The sequence below is a fragment of the Leguminivora glycinivorella genome, chromosome 11, assembly GCF_023078275.1.
Source record: "Leguminivora glycinivorella isolate SPB_JAAS2020 chromosome 11, LegGlyc_1.1, whole genome shotgun sequence".
Classification (NCBI taxonomy): Eukaryota; Metazoa; Arthropoda; class Insecta; order Lepidoptera; family Tortricidae; genus Leguminivora; species Leguminivora glycinivorella.
Genome location: NC_062981.1, coordinates 16,915,755 through 16,936,700, shown reverse-complemented (window position 1 = coordinate 16,936,700; position 20,946 = coordinate 16,915,755). Strand labels below are relative to the sequence as shown.

At 37.9% G+C, this 20,946-nt stretch overlaps 1 protein-coding gene across 1 annotated transcript in view; it reads left to right on the top strand.

Annotated features, from left to right (window-relative positions):
- The first annotated feature begins 3,756 nt into the window (after positions 1-3,756).
- The window catches only part of LOC125230980 (ubiquitin conjugation factor E4 B), a 29,947-nt gene continuing 12,757 nt past the window's right edge, over positions 3,757-20,946 (top strand). The window contains exons 1-6 of the mRNA XM_048136300.1: positions 3,757-3,915; positions 4,058-4,639; positions 15,325-15,466; positions 15,540-16,105; positions 16,642-16,866; positions 18,841-19,087. Of these exons, the coding sequence (XP_047992257.1) occupies positions 3,892-3,915; positions 4,058-4,639; positions 15,325-15,466; positions 15,540-16,105; positions 16,642-16,866; positions 18,841-19,087 (1,786 nt within the window). The 5' untranslated portion in view covers positions 3,757-3,891. The remainder of the gene's footprint in view (positions 3,916-4,057; positions 4,640-15,324; positions 15,467-15,539; positions 16,106-16,641; positions 16,867-18,840; positions 19,088-20,946) is intronic.

The window sequence follows — 20,946 nt, the reverse complement described above, 5'->3', positions numbered from 1 at the left end:
GGAAAACATGGAGTAGAGAGTATTTACATCAACTACAGCAGAGGTATAAGTGGCAACTAGATCAAGGAAATATTAACAAAGGAACCGTGGTGCTAATAAAAGACGAAAACGTCACACCTAGTCAATGGCCTTTAGCAAAAGTGATAGAAACACACCCAGGAGCTGACGGGAAAACAAGAGTGTTAACATTACAAAAAGCACCTGGAAATTGTTTAAAAAGGGCAATCCATAAAGTAATTCCACTACCCAACAACAAGGAAGATATAACAGAGACTCAACAGGTCGTCGTCAACAGCAATGTAGCACAACTGACACCAGTCAATGCTACATCAGATCAATCAAACAGAACCGTTACAAAAGAATCACGAAGACAAAGCAACAAACGCACAGGTAGAAAATACCCTTGGACATTGTTCATAACCCTGTTTACCTGTTTTATAAATATGACAACAGCAACTTACACAATAAAAAACATCAACGAAGGAATTTACGTGGAACACGTAGGGTCAGCGACAATCGACAGAGGAATATTCCGGATTCAAACCAATTACGTAAAAAGTAAAATAGGGAGAGATGTTGAAGATATTCGAGGAATCACCGCACAATTCAAACATTACTGTGACGCAGTAACAAAAACTAATACGGAAATTCACTGCGCCCAATTGTATCACCAGTTGTATGAAGGGCAAGAAAGACTAGAGGAAATCACTAATTTGATCTTGAATATAGGACAAATCAGAAAAAAAAGAGGATTATTCGGCCAAATGTTGACGTCAATATTCGGGGTAAATGACGAGGTCTACAAAGACATAGATACGTTACAAGGGAACCAAAACAAGCTGATAGAGGCCGCCAATCATCAAACCAAATTCATGATATCAACCATCGCAACAGTCAACCAAACAGAAGAAAGAATAGTAAAGAAGCTAGAAACATTTCAGACCAAGTTAAATCAAGCAATACAATATATGAATAATGTGAACAAATGGTACAAAAGAATAGATATCAATCGCGTAAACATCAACATTCTTCACATGTATCAACTCACAGCACACTACATAGATGAGGTTATAGAACACTACGCCAGACTTCAAGAAGCATATTTACATCAAGGAACGATCTATGATGTACTACAACTTAAAGAAGTTAACCAAATTCTGACAAACGCCAATAGCAAGCTACCAACGAAGCTAAGAATAGTGCAAAATCAACTAATAGATACGAAGGTCACAGAAAACTCAACATACATAAAAGTATATGGGTATTTCGCATTACAAGATATAACTAAATACACTTTGATTCACGTGACACCAGTACCAAAGCAAGATAAAAAAGGAAAAGTATACAGTTTAGAAGTATATCACAACATAATTGCGATCGATTACAATAATGAAAATTACTTCGAACTAGAGACAGAAGAATTTAAAGCATGCCTCAGAAAGAATACCGAATACATTTGTTACCCGACATCAGTAAAAAATATGCAGGAGAATAAGAATTGCATTATTGATCTATTATTTAAGGGAACTGAGATGGTCAACTGTAACACGAGAGAACTGAACCTAACAACAACTGTATGGAAACAATTATATATGCCAAACACTTGGCTAATCATGACAGCAGAGTCAGTAAAAGCGTCAATCATTTGCGATGGAGAAAGAGAAGAAATTATGATCCAGAACACAACTGTCATCCATATTGCAGAAAACTGTATTATCAAAACAAGAAGAAACATTCTAGCAGCAAGAAGAGCTAACTCAATATCGGTGTTAGCAACGTTCTCAAGACAAGCCAACTTTTCATTGAATACAAACGAAACAACCAATCAAATAGAAGATTTAACCAGAGATGAGGAAGTTCTTGACAGCTCCAGAGACATATTTAAACATCTCACTAGTAACGAAAATTTACTCCAAAAACAATTAGACAATACAATTTGGAAACAGATACAAAATAACTCAGTAGCAATCAGTCTCGGTTCGTCATTAGCAGTCTTTAGTTTAATGATACTAACAGTTTGTTATGGTCCACAGGTCCTGGTACACATCCGTTCCTGCACAACCAGTCCGCAGTCTGCTCCGCTGCCCGCCGCCCCCGCCAGGTCGGCTCCACCGAAACCCAAGCGCCACAAAACAAACCCAACGAACAACAGCAGCCAGTTTGAAGAAATAGAGTTACGTCCGATACAGCCGCTGTAAAGCAGCTTCCCATCATTCCCGCTGCCGTCGAGAGTCGCCAGGATGTTTAGACAACAGACTTCGTCAGCGCATCGCGCTGATCCGCGCAAATCAATCTAGGGCATAAGCCAGCACAAACATAGTGTAGTAGTTGCAATTTACACGGATGGAATACAAATAAGATTTACATATGTGTGCTATAGGTAATATTGTGTATATAAGGAAATATAATTTGTAAATAAATCAGATACCAATTGTCCGTTGGTGTTTCACTACCTCCATACCTAAAACCTCTGCTTGCTCAGGGCGACACTCTGAGAGTAGAGACTCCCATCCACCACCTTTTTACAGGTACCCTTGCTGTGGCATAAGACTCCTTTAGCCTTAATCGGTCGTCTGAGCCTGGGCGATCGGCAGCAAGTATCCATCCAACCACCTTGATCCCCCCCCGTAGGGAATCCGTCTGTTACCGATAGGTCTCCCGGTACAGACATCCTTGTCATAGAATAAGTTAGGGCTAGGGAAGTAGGGACTTAGGCCAATAGGATCCCTTGCTATCGCCTCCCACCTTATTTTATGCAGTCTGTGCAGGCACATGCAACGCCTAAGTACCAGTTGATTCCATATCATTTCAGTCCATTTAGTAATCCAGGTACTCGGCCTTAGCGTGTGGCTGTACACACAGTAACTATATAATTAAAAGTACAGTGTGAACAGTTATTAAACATTGATTCTGTTGCCCAAAATATTACAGTTTGCAGAAGTTATTTTATAGTATGGTTATAGTTAAAATTATTGTTAAATTTATTGTTAAATTACCTATTGAAGTAAGTTTTCAGTTTCATGGTAGTCAAGTGACAGTAACCATTTGCAAAGAATACGTTTAGCCTCCGATACCGTGCAACGTATCAGCCCGGTTTGCAGCTTTACGACAGTATTGTAGATTTTATAGCTTAAAACATCACCGAGGCGTCTGCCAAAAGCAGTGTTAACTGATGAGATGGGTAATCTAAAGATGCGTTTTGAGATCAGTTCGGAATAATTATCCAGCTTAGACGCGAATCTGTGCATAGAGAGGCAGACTTTGTGGATATAAAGCTGACGGACTGTAAGGACTTGGGCATCTGCGTAAAGACTTTTTGTTTCATATCTATAGGGCTTTTTGAGCATAACTTTCAGGACAGAGCGTTGGGCTCTCTCAACAACTAACATATAGGTTTTGGCAGCGCACTTTAAATAATTAGCCTAGTCAATGAATATTGAATATCTTTACTTATTTGTAATATTGATACACCCCATACACCCCAATGTCAGAACCACTCATCTTTTGAATATTAAGTTGTAATAGTTGGAAAATAAGATATTATTTTTGTTTTATTATATTTTAAGCCTTTAGCTTTCTCCAAACATTGATGATTGCACTTCCTTTTTTTTACCTTAACGAGTTTATATTTAACTGATATGAAGAATTAAATACATTTTTGTGAAAATTTTATTACATCGTCGAAAGTGTGTTGTTTTTTGACCTTCACGTAATCAGTAGCATAGGGTAAACTTTGGGTCAGTACCTGGCAGCACCGTCAGCTGAGAGGTGACTGACTGCTTGACGTTGTGTAGCTTGCTCCGTATTCGTTCTTGTTTAACATTTTAAGAAATTCAGAGAAACAGTGCATACGATAGTTTTAGTTCACAGTCAAGATAAACGTCCGCCACAATGAGTGAACTAAGTCAGGAAGAGGTGAGTTCAAATTTTGATCTGTAGACGAGCTTCAGCGTAGTGCGTATGGGAAGTCTAATTTCGTAACAAAACAAAGCGTTGGCGTCGGTTAGTCGCGCGAGTTTGTTTGGTCGCACGTGCTGCAGCCTCATGGTTGTTGCAGATACGGAGACGGAGACTGGCCCGGCTGGCGGCGCTGAGCGGGCCCGGCGCGGCGCCCGCGAGCCCGCCCGCCACTCCGGGCGCGTCCGCGCCGCTGCCCGCCAGCCCGCCCGCGCCCTCCACGGAGCCCAGCACGCCCGAAGACATCGCAAACGCCAACAAACAGCCATTCTATTCAGATGGAGTTAAGAAGAGTGATGATCAGACAGAGATACCCGCTGATGGTTTAATTGTTACAGAAAAAACAGACAATAATTTACTAGATGAGATGCCAGACACAAAAATGACAGATCTGTCTCAGACGAGACAGTACAGTTTTGATTCTATGGGTGATGACACACTGGTTAGTTGTGGGTCAGTGCGAGTGGGAAGCTCCCCGAGACCTACTGGAGTTGAGCAAGGCACGCCGCGGGAGGACAGCACCTCCCGGTCGATATCTCCAGCACAGTTTGTTGAGCCGTCACCGGTGCGGCCTCGGCCCAGCAATGCCTCCCCGAGCTGCTCCAGACGTTCCCTCTCTATGGAAGTGGATGATGTGTCTGAACGGAATTCCCAGTCTGAGCACCAACAGGAGCCCATGGAGGTATGTGTTCCATTATTATAGATATTTTTTAGTATAAACATTTATGTACCTGCAACATAACTTGCATTGAATTGAGAACAAATAAATAAGCATCATTAGATTTTCTTGAGACGGAAACAAATACCGATTTGTTAAAGCTACAGCTGTGTTTTGTACCTTTTCAAAACAAGTTAAAATATTAATGAGATTCATTCAAATAAGAATGTTATACAAATCTTACTAGTCTCAAACAAATGTATTAAATTTAGTTAATAGGTATGAAAAAAAAAAACAACTGTGATGATTTAAAATGAACATGTACTTGCATGTATAACAATTTTATTTGTTTTGCTATTCATACAATGATATTCTTTAGAATCTAATGCTGAAAGGCCATGTTCCTCAAACATCATAAATAAATTCTTACAAAAGAACCCATATAAAGTCACAATTTTTCCCCTTTGTTTGAAAATTTGAAGGTCAGACAAACTGGGAAGGCAACAAAACAGACATCTAAATTTGTGTGCTGTCTGGTGGTTGCTGTTTTGTTATTATTTGACAAGTCTGACGGTGCAACTTGTACTGTGACATTATTTTGGAGTAGCTGAGTGTGTTGCATTCTTAATCACAAAAATGTAACTTTGGGGACATCCATCAAGCTCATAAAAACTTTACCCACACTGCAGTATGGATGAAGATTGTTTAGGGCATTTTCATGAGAAGAATCAGCAAAAATATTTTTTCTAAGGAAGGTAAATTTTATGTTTTCCTACTCGGAATCACAAGCCCTTTCGATCTAGGACAAAAAAACAAGAGACAAAAAAATGGTCCCAAAATTGTCTATTATTTTGCATACTTTCCACTTTGTAACCACTGTACAAAGTGTTCGAAAAATAGTAAGAAAGTGGAAAAATTGGAACGCTTTTTTCCGCCTAGTAGGATGCAAAGGGCTCGTGATTCTGAGGCGGAAAAACATTAAATTTACCTATTTTAGAAAAAAGTTTTTGAATCTTTCTTCTCAAAAATGCCCATTTAACTAACAAACAAGACTTCTTCTTGTTTAGTGTTAGCATCTCTGTGGCCTTAAATTAAGCATATTTTGCTCCATATGTCTCTTCCACCATGTGTATTGTCATATGTTGGTAGCTATTTAATATGCCGTGTTAACCCACTTAACCCTACCAGGTGTTATAACACCGATTCTTTTTTTTTTTTAATTTTTCTAGTGAGTAAGTGACAATATATAAAAATATCCCGAAAAATCCGGGGGTAAGATTTTTTGCATTTAGGGTTATCTGGATTTAAACGAGGCCAGAGTGCCGTAACTACTATCAAGATCTTCAAGATGTAACACTCAATTTTAGTGGGATAACTTATAGAGTTGGCACATTTTACGGTAATAGTATTTTACGGTAGTAATAGGTAATAATGGAAATTAATCAAGTTCCTAACATGACACAGTTTAATGCTCTTCAAAAACGTTTGTATGCCGTGACATGACACGCTCGAGATAACACTTTTAAGTCGGAACAGAAGTGTACACTTGCACAGTCAATCTTAGCTACAAAGATATAGACATTGTTGAACGTTTGTTCTTATGTCTTGTTTCCTGAGGAATGCGAATCTCGATCGGTGCAATTCTAGAGTCAGAGGTCTACTGCGAATGACGTTCAACGTGTTGCCTCTTTGTCGCACTCGTAGCATGATATCGAAATGTGATAAGAACGAGGTTCGAGGTCTCTCAGACCATCTCGGCTAACAACAGTCATGTTCCATCAATCTTAAGAGAACGCATCAGATTTTTGGTAATGCCCTATAATCCCTAAAGCTTATGATTTCTAGCTTTTGACTCTTCTTAAAAGTGTTCAAACCCCTATATCATTGGCTTTCGAGTATATAGGCTATGGTTATTGTCATTTATCATTTATTTAACAAACTTACATTTACAGAAAATCCAGGCATGCAAGTTATGGGTTACAAACACTAAACTTAAAACTAACTAATTAGCTTATAACTAAAATCAATTAATATTAATAGACGTGGGAGTGGATATGGACTCGTGGATATTGTAGGTGTAGGTGGTCACCTCAAATTGAGTCATCCTTGCGTCTCGCAACGATAGGTTCGTCCTGGCACTCTTATCTGGGGTCGTTAGTCGAGTTATTGTCCCCACCGCAAAATACACTCGTGACCCTAACGACCTCTACTTATTCGCCTAAGCAGGGGAGATCATAGAACTAATCTTGACCGGAGCTAATCAGTTAATCCAGCCAGAATTATACAGTTACATGCTGTAACTTATGTGACATGACTTCCAAAGAACGGGAGTTACCTATTTTTTGTTTTTGCCCCTGAATTTCCACTGTTTATTTTCAAAGCTTCCTTTGGGAAATCGGCGCAATAATTCCACAAATATTAGGTACAAAAGTTACAAAACGTGCGCGAATATTTGAAACGTGACTGACGTGAAAACTCGACTTTTTACGTCACAGCACAAGCCTCCTCTCAAGTGCTTCTCTATTTGCGTAATAAATAATTAAGTAGTTATAATATTGAACCATATTGACAGAAATTTTATTTTATGACAAAGAACGGGTTAAATGTGCATGTGCACCTTCATGCAATTAAGCGTCCTAACCTACGGTCAAGAACAATGAAAACAAGTCACATTGTATTGCAATTGTCTATACAATACACTGCAGCACTGGACCTATGTAGAACTCGATTTCTATCGTTTTGTCCATTAGAGCAGATACTAGTGATACCTACTACAAAGCGCCTATTTCATAGAACTGTCAAAGAAAATGAGGTGAAATAAGCTCTAGCTTTCCCATCGCTGCGCCACTGACTGCACCAATGTTTCCCATTACATTTCGCTCTCGATAGTCTCGACAAAAACAGTTGATCTTGACTTTGAGCTAGTTCCCTTGCATATCATGGCCGCTAGACTCTTTACGACTAAGTGCAATCGGAGATCACACTAACATTGGCACGCACGAAGCCATGCGCTGCGCTGCGCACTGACCAAACCTAACCAGAGCTTCTGTTACGTGACACTCGCTCGGGTCGTGACGTCACAATATAATGTCCGAGTTTCGTAGGCGCACCTATTACATCACTTATTCATTGTTCGCTTTCTAGATTGCCCGAACCACAATAAGATCTCGGAAAGTGTTCCGAGAATGTTATGTTCCGATAAAATAAGAATTGCGAAACACTTAGGTACGGGATAAGGCAGAAACATTTGTGACGCATTTAACGGTATACAACTACAGTATTGATTGCAGTGGTTTATTAATATGAACGATTGCTATATTTTTGAATGCACGTGTAACCTTCTCAACCAGGAAAAAATAAGAATCCAGTCCTTAAAAATCTTTATACAAAACGGTATTTTACGGTATACTTCACCCAAACAAATATGACGCATTTATAACGGCACGTGAGCATTATGCGCCTCCATTGACCTGGTTCATATAAATCCCAACTACACGGTCAGACCAATTAATATCACTTAAGGCTTGACCGGAAAATGTGGCGGTACAAGTCAATCCGACAAAGCACAAACCGACAACGTGGCCACCCAGTACTCAATTCAACTTGTAATACCCTTTTTCTTTCACCTGTGTCCCACACAGAAATCAAAAAAACCATAAATAAGTTAAAAAATAAATACAGCTTTGGGGTAGACGAAGTTTCGCCATCGTTAGTTAAAAAATGTGCCAGTGAACTTACGCAACCATTGACACTTTTAATAAATCAATCATTGTCAAGCGGAACTTTTAGTCAGGGACCAAACGACCTCTTTTACAAAAAGTCGTCGACATCTCTTCTAAATACCTAAAACAGGTATGGATGTGTTCCTCGTTATCTCCAGATTACGAATTGACCTGTTTTAGTTTAAGGAGGGGGGGACGGGTTGAGAAAAAGGGGGAGAAAGATGGCGGCCGACCATCATAGATATTTATTCACATCTCGAGTCCTATGGCACCAATCTGTTCGTGCGAGGTGTCGTTTGAAAGCTTATTAAACCTACTTTAATTGTTTTTAAATAACTATACTCATAAAAGTAACCGTTTACGAAATATTTGAAAATATGTGTTTTTTTATCGCGCATTAATTGCACAAGTACTAGAAAAAATGCGTCTAACTCAATAAACAATAACTTTACCGCAATTGATGTTATTATAAAATTTTCGCGTCTATTCATGCTCTTTCTAAAAATATAAGTTTCATTGGTATATGATAATATATAACCATGTAATTACGAATTTGGTTTAGCAGGAGTCACTCTGCCCGGTCGCAGAAATGGGCGCTAACCGTAGTAAAGTATTCAATATTTTTGAGGTCCTATTTTACGGATCCATATGCGAGAGGTATCGTTTCAAAGCTAATTAAACCTACTATATTTTTTTATAAATAACTATAATCATAAAGGTAGCTGTTTAGAAAATATTTGAAAATATGTGTTTTATAGACCATGAGTCGCACAAGTACCTATTGGTAAAAAATGCTTCTTAATCAATAAACAACAACTTTTCGGAATTGATGTTAGTATAAGATTTACGCGGAATTTCGTGTGCTTTCTAATAACATAAGTTTTATTGGTGTATGATATTATATAACCAAGTAATTACAAATATGGTTAAGTAGGGGCCACAGCGCCCGGCCACGTATGGATGCTGACCGTCACCAAATTTTCTATATTTTTCAGATCCTATTTTATTTAACAGGAATCTTTTGAAAGCATATTATGCGTACTATCATTGGTTCTCAATAATTTTAGTTGTAACTGTAGTAGCTAACAAAATATTTGAAAATATGCATTGGAACCGATGTGAGTAAAACATGCATAGATTTGCTCAATGAATTATATTTTTTCCGCAATTGGTATAATAACAAAATAAACGGCGAAATGTATGACCTTTTCAATTAATAAGTTTTGTCAGTATTGCATAAAGAATTAATGTTAATTTATCCATCATACTCACTGCGCACCGTCATATACACGGATGACCATTTTCGTTGCCGTTTTCATAATTTTTAAGATTGTATCTTGGTGCATGACCAATAAACAATAACTTTACCGCAAATAATGTTATGATAAGATTTACATGACATTTCATATGCTTTCTAAAAATATAAGTTTTATTGATGTATGATATTATACAACCAAGTAATTACGAATTTGGTTTAGCAGGTGTCACTGCACCCCCGTGACGTAAATAGGTGCTAACCGTCGCCTAATTGTATGTATTTCTCAGATCCTATTTTAGCGATCAATTTATGAGAGGTATCATTTGAAAGCATATTATGCGTACTATCGTTACTTTTTAATAATTTTAGTCGTAATTGTAGAAGTTTACAAAATATTTGACAATATGTGTATTTTTACTGTATATGAATAGCATTCGCACTGATACGAGTGAAACATGCTTCTAGCTCAATAAATTATTTTTCCGCAATTGATATAATAACGAAATGAACCGCAAAATGTATGGCCTTTACAAAAAATGAGTTTTGTTAGATTTGCTTCATCAATTAATGTTAATTTGTCCACCATACCCACTGCGCACGGTCAATCGTCATATAAACGGATGTCCACCGCCGTTGCCTTAATTTCTTCATCATTTTACAGATTTTATTTTACTGATCAATTAAGTATATAAGTAAATTCGATACGTGATAGATTATATTTATTATGAATATACGATTAGTGAAATAAAATCTGAAAAATCATGAAAAAAGGCAACAACGGTGGACATCCATTTATATGATGGTGCGCAGTAGGTGAGCTGAACAAATTCAAATTAATTGTTTATGCAATACAAACCAAACTTATTTTTTGTGTAAGTCATACATTTTCCGTTTAGTTTGTTATTATTTCAATTGCGGAAAACTATAATTTATTGAGCTAGAAGCGTGTCTTATCAATGCCAATGCTATTCATGCACAGTAAAATACACATATTACTAATCAAATATTTTGTAAACTTCTACAGTTTCGACTTGAAATATTAGAAATAAAGATAGTACGCATAATATGCTTTCAAATGATACCTCTCACAAATTTATCAGTAAAATAGGATCTGAGTAACGTAGAAAATTTGGCGACGTCAGTCAGCACCCAATATCGTAACAGGGCGCAGTGACACCTGCTAAACCAAATTCGTAATTACTTGGTCATATATTATCATACACCAATAAAACTTATATTTTTAGAAAGCGCATGAAATTTCGCGTAAATTTTATAATAACATTAATTGCGGTAAAGTTATGGTTTATTAAGTTAGAAGCATTTTTTATCTGTATATGTGCAACTCGTGCTCGAAAAAAAAACTAATGTTTTCAAATATTTTGTAAACAGCTACCTTAATAACTATAGTTATTCAAAAATAATTATAGTAGGTTTAATTTGCTTTCAAATGATACCGCTTACATATGGATCCGTAAAATAAGAACTTAAAAATATTGAATACTTTACTACGGTCAGCGCTCATTTTTATGCGACCGGCGGAGTGACCACTACGAAACAAAATTCGTAATTTAATGGTTATATTATCATTTACCAATAAAACTTATATTTTTAGAAAGCTCATGAATAGTCGCGTAAATTTTATAATAACATCAATTGCGGTAACGTTATTGTTTATTGACTTAGAAGCATTTTACACCAGTACTTGTGCGATTCATGCTCGATAAAAAACACATATTTTCAAATATTATGTAAACAGCTACCTTTAATACTATAGTTATGTGTAAACAATTATAGTAGGTTTAATTATCTTTCAAACGATACCTCTCACATATGGATCCGTAAAATAAGACCTCAAAAATATTGAATACTTTACTACGGTCAGCGCCCGTTTATGCGACCTGGAGGATAACCCCTGCCAAACAAAATTCTTAATTATATGGTTATATATTATCATATACCAATGAAACTTATATTTTTAGAAAGAGCATGAATAGACGCGAAAATTTTATAATAACATCAATTGCGGTAAAGTTATTGTTTATTGAGTTAGACGCATTTTTTACTAGTACTTGTGCAATTCATGCGCGATAAAAAAACACATATTTTCAAATATTTCCTAAACGGTTACTTTTATGAGCATAGTTATTTGAAAACAATTAAAGTAGGTTTAATAAGCTTTCAAATGACACCTCGCACGAACAGATTGGTGCCATAGGACTCGAGATGTGAATAAATATCTATGATGGTCGGTCGCCATCTTTCCCCCCTTTTTCTCGACCCGTCCCCCCTCCTTAAACTAAAACAGGTCAATTCGTAATCTGGAGAGAACGAGGAACATATCCATACCTGTTTTAGGTATTTAGAAGAGATGTCGACGAAAATCGTGAAGGAGACGACTTGTGGCCAAATTGGCTCTAGACTATTTCCCTGATGCCTTAAAAATAGCAATCGTCAAACCGGTTCCAAAAACGGGAGACTTGACTGACCCTAGTCAATACCGGCCTGTCGCTTTATTGTCGACGATTTCAAAAATCTTCGAAATGGTAATGGCTAAACGCCTGACAGCATTCTGTGACAAATATGACATATTCGACGATAACCAATATGGCTTCAGGAGAAAGAGATCAACAGTCTTAACCGTCAACAAATATATACAAGAGATTATTGGTGTTATTGATAGTAAGAGATATGCACTTGGACTTTTACTTGACATGAGCAAAGCCTACGACCGTGTTCAACATAATATTCTTTTAAATAAATTGTATGGCATAGGAATCCGTGGAACAGCTTATGACTGGTTCAAATCATACTTGACAAACAGAATACAATACGTAGAAATAGAATATTTTGACAAAAACTCCCACACACTTTCAAAAATACTTTCCCAAAAAAGACAAATCACGTGTTCAATTCCGCAGGGCAGTGTTTTAGGCTGCATCCTATTTTTAATTTACATTAATGACCTGGCAAAAATAATAAATTCCGAATATACAAAATGTTTCCTATATGCTGACGATATATCCATAGTCATCTCTTGTTCAAACAGTAACGACCTAAATAATAAGTTAAATAGTATTCTTGGTTCCGTAACACAATGGCTCAGTGACCACAATATGCAGTTAAACATTAAAAAGACAAATTTAATTCAGTTCCGACCCCACCAACGTACCCCTTTGAATATTGATTACTCGTACTTAGGCACTCAAATTCAACCGATAAAGGACTGCAATCTCCTCGGCATAGTCATTGATGAAAACATAAATTGGAAAATGCATGTAGATAAAATAAGTTTAAAAATTTCACGCTTTGCGTATGCCCTTAAAAATATAAAAAAAACAACAGATCTCAAAACGGCTCTTAGTGCTTATCATGCATTTACCCAGGCATGGCTCCAATACGGAATAAATATGTGGGGTAATAGTGTGAATAGTACAGAATTATTCATATTGCAAAAAAGATGTATTCGAATATTAAGTAACATAAAAAACCAAGACAGTTGCCGACCTTACTTTAAAAAATTTAATATTTTAACTCTACCATCCCTTTATATATTAGAAGCATGTAAATTTGTACAAAAACATCCTGACCTGTATTTCAAAGCAAAAGATCGTCACACTTGTACTTTCAATTTAAGACATCAAAATAAAATATCCCTTCCTGCCAGTAACCTACAGATAAGTAATAAGAGCCCCTATAGCATGTCAATACGAATTTTCAATAGTCTGCCAAATCAAATAGCTAGAGAGCAAAAATATGATAAATTCATAAGCTTACTGAAAAACTATTTAATAAGTAATTGTTTTTATTCTTTACAAGAATATTTTGAAAGTAATAGATATCTGCCATAACTAAAACAATTTATGTAAGAATACAGTTATACCTAATTTATGTTTTGTGACACTTGTGTTAGTATTAGATAGTTTGTGTTAGTTTGCAATACCCTTACAGGGTGCCATATTGTGATCCAATCTTAGAATTAAGAACATCTGTAAAAAAACCAATGTGGAAGCAATAAACTATTATTATCCTTGACTTGCACCGGATTTTTCGCGTAGTTTCCTTCATTCCGAGCCCTTTAAGGGCTCACAGAAGGTACGCTCAGTTCAGATATTTTACAATAAATGATCGTGGAATGGATGCTCTTAGTTAAAGCTTAAGTGTATTTTCCTCGTAATATATATTATGTTATTTATTTTACACCAGTCTCTACATCTACTTATGTAGTTTTAGATTATCTTTCTGACACATATCGGCATCTTTAAATTCTTAAGAGGATTTTTTATCAATATCATAAATATCTTCAATGCCTAATACATACACTGAAGATATTGATGAGTTTGAATTTCTGAAGTAAATATAGATTCCTTTTCAGAGTACCTTTTCCATTGAAACAATGTAATAACCGAATAACCAGGAAAATTGCTTTAAGTCTAAGCTATTTAGCCTCGTGACTAATGGACAGAGAAAGAGTCACGGCCGCCGAGTCGATGTAATTAACAGTACCTATAGATATCGATCGATAATACCGCATAGGTATCTCCGCCATTGGGGTAGAAAACCACAGACCGCCAACGATCGTCACACTCAATGTTCACGCTGTATGTTGGTGTGGGTTTCCTTACCATTGTTTTTTATACGTGTAGGTATCTATGTCAGCATTAAACAATTATGTAGGTACCTACTCTATCAGGGTATTGAACTAATTTCCGTTGCTTGCTAAACGGTTTAGGAAGAATTTCATAATTTTGCAGCAGACCAAAAATGCGACAGGTCAGGGTCGAGATTTAAAACCTATTGTTCATTTTCGGAGATAATTTTTTGTTTTCAATTTTGAATCACCTCCTCCCAAACCATTTCATTTTTTGGATTAAGCATACGAAGCCCATTAATCGAAATCGAAAGGGCAATAGACACAATTAATCAGCATCAGAGTTAGTAGAACGTCTGGGCAAAATGGCGGTCAAGGGAGCGGGTGGGCGATTCGTGGGAGTCGTAGGACTCAAATTGACTCAATGCGCTTTTAGGTCGACATCACTTAGGTACACTGAGGTACTACGTAGGCTTGAGTACTTACGAGATGCATGCAAGAGAAATCCTGCATACATTACAGTTACAAGGCACGGTCACCAGCAATAATAGTTGCCACGACTTATTTGTAGTTTTAGAACGTGTCATATATTTTATTTTTGCGGTATTGTAGATATTCAATAAGGAACTATGGAAAAGAAATGACTGCACTCATAACCATGTACATATGTTAATATTGAAGTAATTAATTTACGAACGATCCATTTAGGTACACGGTGCGGGAACTTGCATTCAAATTTTATTACATTGTGATATTTCATCGGTGTGCAGAATTATATATTAACCTCAACAATCCGCAATGTATCTAAAATAGTATGCGAGTTCACGCGTCGTCTAAATGAGTCTTTAGTCGCAACGCAAAGTAGGACTTTTTCGTTGAGTGAAAAATAAAGTCAAAAGATCTTCCTTGAACATGATCTTATTTCACAGAAATACATAATACTTACTTTCTTCTTACCATCAATCGTAAATGACTAACTGAGTAGAAATAGGTAAATGTAAGTAGTCACGTAGTGCAAAAAGGTAACTAGTTTCGGCTCTAGGATCTGTTTTGTCACCTTACCTTTATAACTACATATACATGTCCTTAACAGTTTTATCCAATGTGTGATATTTGTTATAATGTAACATAATAACATCAGGTGGAAGACAATGACTCGACCGCGTCACCGGCACGAAAGATCTCCCGCTCCCGGACGGTCAGCTGCACAGAACTGACGGAGGAGCAGCTGCGGACCATCGTCGGCAAGATCCTGCAGGTGTCCTGGTCAGAAGACAGTGCTGGTAAGTAGCACAGAAATAAAAACGCACAAGCGTTTAGCTAACCGGGAGTATTGAATACACTGTTTTGTTGCAGGCGGCATTTACGTACCTTCAGTCGCAGCGTCCCTGCTCGACAACCCTAAGCTAAGTTTAGAAGAGATGGCGTCAGAGGCTCTCATGGACGTCATCCTCCAGATATCCAGCGGCGCTGACCCCCTAAACCAAAAACTCATCGCCGTTTCCGAAACAACCAAAAGACTGAACGAAGATTGTGGCGACGACACGCTAACCGGCGGTGGCCCGCTATCTTCAGATAATGACCCGGATAAATCAGGTTGTCCGGCGCCATCGTTACCCATCCCCAAAACGATCCCCACGCAGGGGTTAGCCGTTAGTTACATATTAAGATTCTACAACAATATAAACATTTACGAAAGAGAGCACCCAAAGAAGAGTTCAGAGCCGCCTTTGAGTGATTTGTTACAGAACTTGAGAACTTTGCTTGTGAGTAATTTAGTGCTAGTGCTGCGAGATAAAGTGGACCTGGAGAAGTGCCGGAAGTCGCCGCTGTTGCCGTACTTGCTCATCGGCAACGCGCCGACTGGCCTTATACCGGAGCTATTGACAGCGACGTATTTGGATAAAGAAGTGTTTGAAGATGTAAGTCAATTTTGTTTGATAATAATAAAATTGTTAAGGTACAGTGGGGCAAATCTCGACTGGGGGCAAATATAACTGGTCCATTTTTGCCATGTTTTACAATGTTTGCATTATCAAATAGAGTGTCTGCCGGTTATATATAGTAGCCGTGTTTAGTGGATACATGTAGAACTTAACATCATAGTGTAATAATGGAAAAAATGGATTAGTTACGGTACAATTGCCCCCAGTCGAGATTTGCCCCGCTGTACCTTATAATTGTTTATAGGTACACACACCTCCAATTAAAAGTAACCTAACAAACCTAACCGTGAAAACGGTGCTGCATCCGTAATAATTTCCGTTGTCGTCTATCAGATTTGGAAAGACAGGGAAAGAAAACCTTATGGATAATTTTCGCGATTACCAACTCGATAAGTAATTAGGTATAAATTGTAACTTTCGATACATTCATTCCAATAAGTACAATATTTTCTTTTCTTATACAAATGTACTATACTGGGCGATGGATGGATGAACAAAGACACCTTCCCCAGGTATTCGTGCCCATCCTGATGGGCATCCGGTCGGAGATGCGAGGGTGCGTGTCGCCCGCACTGCGCGCGCTGCGGTCGCTGTGCGAGCTGCGCGCGGGCCCGCGGCACGCGCAGCGGCCCGTGTGCGAGCTGGTGGCGCGCCTGCCCTCGCTGTGCCCCGCCGCCGTCACCACCGCGCCCGGCCGCGAGATCGCACGCGTCAGTTTCCTCGGCCCTTTCTTCTCGGTGAGTACTGTTGGGCGTCTGCAACGTGACAAGGAGCGGCAGATCTTATCTTACTTACATATCACCCGCGCTCGTTGGCTGCTTCGGGTACTGGATGCCGGGCAGAATGTTGCGAACGCCTTTTGATTGTTTTCAATATCGGCTCATAATAATTCCCAATGACAGTCTTCAAATTCTAGCACGTTCCGGTTACAGTTATTTAATAAAGGTGTAAGTAAGTATCTAAATCACTCGTTCGGTTTTCTAATTCGTAAAGCATCGGGTAATTTTTTAATCAATCTGGGTCAAGGTCTAGTACAGTATATAGGTCGCCTAAATCCAGTTTTAATTACAATCTCTAGCAACATTAAAGTATTGGTAATACCAGGGACCTATCGCTACTGAACGAATAATTTTAATTACTGTACAACGACCGTATAAGTACATTTCATTACCAAGCCGTAGTAGCAATGAAATGTGAGCTTTCTTCCTTTTCGCAAGCAATAAGACCACATGTAACAATTTATTAAACCTATTTATTTGGAGACCGGTCTAGCGTAGTTGGTAGTGACCCTGCCTGCTAAGCCGCGGTCCCGGGTTCGAATCCCGGTAAGGGCATTTATTTGTGTGATGAACACAGATATTTTTTCCTGAGTCATGGATGTTCTCTATGTATATAAGTACGAGTATGTATTTATCTATTAAAGTATGTATATCGTCGCCTAGCACCCATAGTACAAGCTTTGTTTAGTTTGGGGCTAGGTTGATCTGTGTAAGGTGTCCCCCAATATTAATTTTTATTTATTATTTATTATTATTAAAGTTTTGTGAACTGCTGCTGCTGAAAGTAGAGCGTGAGAACTAGAAAAATGTGAATGCGGGTTATGCGGGGTTAGCCGCTTAAAAACAAATCCAGTCCTCAATCAATATGCGCGTTCCAAAAGTAGGTTACGGGTGCCACGGGTGCCACGGGTGGCATACAACTTTCTGGGCCACGACCAAGCGGGCCCAATGTCAAGGGCAGGCACCTATACCTATATATTTTGATCCCCTCTTTATCTTGGTGTATTGGGATGATTCTCGGACGTTTAATAAATTGATATGATTAGGGCGATGAAGACGAACGCTTATTGACTAAACGAAATCGAAGTTTTCCGTTTCAGCTTGGCTTTCGTATTTAGGACGGCTTTTCTTCTCTACAGTTTTCACAATTTCAGTTGTCAGTCAAAATTGTTTTTTATATTTTAGACATTACCTAATTACCACCTCAAAAAACCTTATTTAGTCTCCGTAAAATGTATATCTGGGTGAATGTTCAGTTTCGATGTTATGACTATTCTATGTACCTACCTATATGTATACTATTTATTCTAGTGCAGACTGTTGTTGGATCGGTTGCATGTTTACCGGCGTCAGATGTTTTCCCATCTATATTTGTTTTTACGCTATCGTGAAATCTCAACATGTATTTATAATTGTTTTGAAATGCCGACTTATCTTTAATTTGCCTATACTCGTAATTACGAGAGTACTCAAGTGAATCGTATTCGATTATTCGGTACAATCTTGATACCAAATAAGCAGTACTTGTAACCATATTAAGATTTACTAGAAAAACGGATACGTTTTCAAATTCTATTGCGCTAACGCTATTACTGCCCCTCTTACATTTTGGCCATTTCCTATAATTCATTTTTTTTTTAATAAACGTTAAAAGTTCGTAAAGTTAAAAATGTTCATGACTGTTCCAAATTTCAAATCGATAGCATAAGTTCTCGAGATATTTAGAAATGTGACAGACAGACAGACAGACGGACAGAGCGGGACCATAAGAGTTCCATTTGTACCTTTTTGGTACAGGACCCTAATTAAAATTGCAAATTAAAATTGCATACGTCACGGTATGTCTGTCTGGTTGACTAGAGGATAAGATTATTGCCATCAACAATTCATCTTACAAATGGTATCATGGCTAACCCACGTAATCTATTCCAGATATCATTATTCGCGGAGGAGAACCCCCGCCTAGCCGAGCGTCTCTTCGCCACGGGCTCGGGCGACAGAAGCTTGGCCTTCGCTTTACAACTCGAGGTGGAAGCCAGCCGGAATACTCTACACAACATCTGCCATAACATCCTGCTGTGCCCAGACGCGAGGGAGCCGTTCCTTAACTACTTCGCCGCGCTGCTGCAGAGGAATGAACGCAGGGCCCAGTTGCAGACCGATGAGAGATCGTTAGCGGGTGAGTAATAGTATTAACTAAAAAAGCTTTGAACCTTATTTGCAAAAATTTGTTAATTTACAGATAGAAGATTTTTCCTATAAGAAGGGAAGGTGAGACATATTTACGTCTTCATATCTTGTTGTTAATTTTAGTAATTGATAAACAATGTAAACATTTCTCGCACTGGTTGTACTTGTACTAGCCAATAACTCCTTTAGTACAGGCCCTTCCGGAAACACTCCTGTTTTTAGAAAATAGACAATAAATTTATTCAGATTTACATTTTGAAAGTCATGAACTTTAAATGACTTTCTGGAGATAGAATCTCTGATTTTAGCAAGTGCGTAGGTACTTTTCTATTTCAGTTGCCACTTGGAAGAAAAAACAGTGTCATTGTTCAGGAACAAATCGGTATGTTCTCGGAAACTTGTGATGTGTACAGATCGTAAAAAGGCGATTACAAAGGAGTTTATCCACCTGGCATTGACTCCGAAGCTTACGGCGGTTGCTACGAAGTGTCATTATTCACTGTTCAAAAATACTGACGCTGAAATTATTCGACATGAACATTTGTAACAAATGAGTCCATTCTGAAATGTACCTTACTGTATAAGCCACAGTCATTATAATAGCAAACTTTTTTAGTTTTCGTTCAGCTCGAGACATATTCAATCATAACCAAGTGGTGTTTTCACTCTTGGCAGTCGAGCAGACGCCTATCTACTCTAACGACATTGACTTTTGAGTAACGGTTTTTAGGAGCAGGTGTTAATGAAATGACGCCCCAGACTATCGCTCATTTATTAGGTGTATGATCGCAAAGGAAAAGTTTTCCTTTGTACACGTAATTGTGAGTGACGTATATAGGTATTGGAAATCCGTTATCGCTTTCAATTATTATAGCTTAGCTTACTAGAAGTAAATCAATACATTTTTATTAATATCATGTACCTACTAGTATATGTGGGTAATGTATCTAAACATGTATCTTATAGTTTTTATTGCCGATTAGTCGTGTTTATGCAATACCCATAATAAAAAGCGTGCAACAAGTTTATGACGCGGAACATTCAGATAAAACCATTTTCCTAAACTTACGCGACTGCGCATTTCATCATTTTCTATCCAATAAAACGGCCTTTAAGGCCAAGAACAAGGACATGCAATATAAAAATACCCAGGTCAGTTTGAATAATAGATACTACGCGTTGGAGTTTCCTTATACGTCTATGTGCGCAATGCGCATACACTTTACTCGTGAAATAACGAACTAAATATACAGCGGTAGTACTACGCCCTGAGCTTGTTTGGATAATAAAAACAAAACTGTTTAATGACTGGCGAAAATAGCGCGCGTGTTCCGCCGAAATGTCGCTCACCTCCGTTGCTATTAGACAATTTTGTATTGGAACTCCTCCAATTTATTTACTTCCCAGCGTCCAGATTGACTCATTAGATTTTGTGAAAATATTTATGTTTACTTGTTTTGCGAGGAAGTTGCGAGAATAGGCGCATCGTCAATTGTTTTATAGCTAACAGACGCGAATGCTATGTTCCCATTTACATGCGTGTTTGAATTCTGAGCGCGTTACTATACTTATCTCGATCATAAACTGTAACTTTTAAGGAGATCGAATGATTTTGGTATTATTGTCATCGTTCTATAGTTCAAACAGCTCAGAATTAAAATTTCTTGTGTTTGCTCAGTTGCATGATGAATATTGTTTTCATAAGAAATTGCATGATGAAATAATCCATACTAATATTATAAATGGGAAAGTGTGTGTGTCTGTTTGTTTGTCCGTCCTTCACGGGAAACCGGAGCGCCGAATTGTCATGATTTTTTAAGTGGAGATAGTTGAAGGGATGGAGGCTAC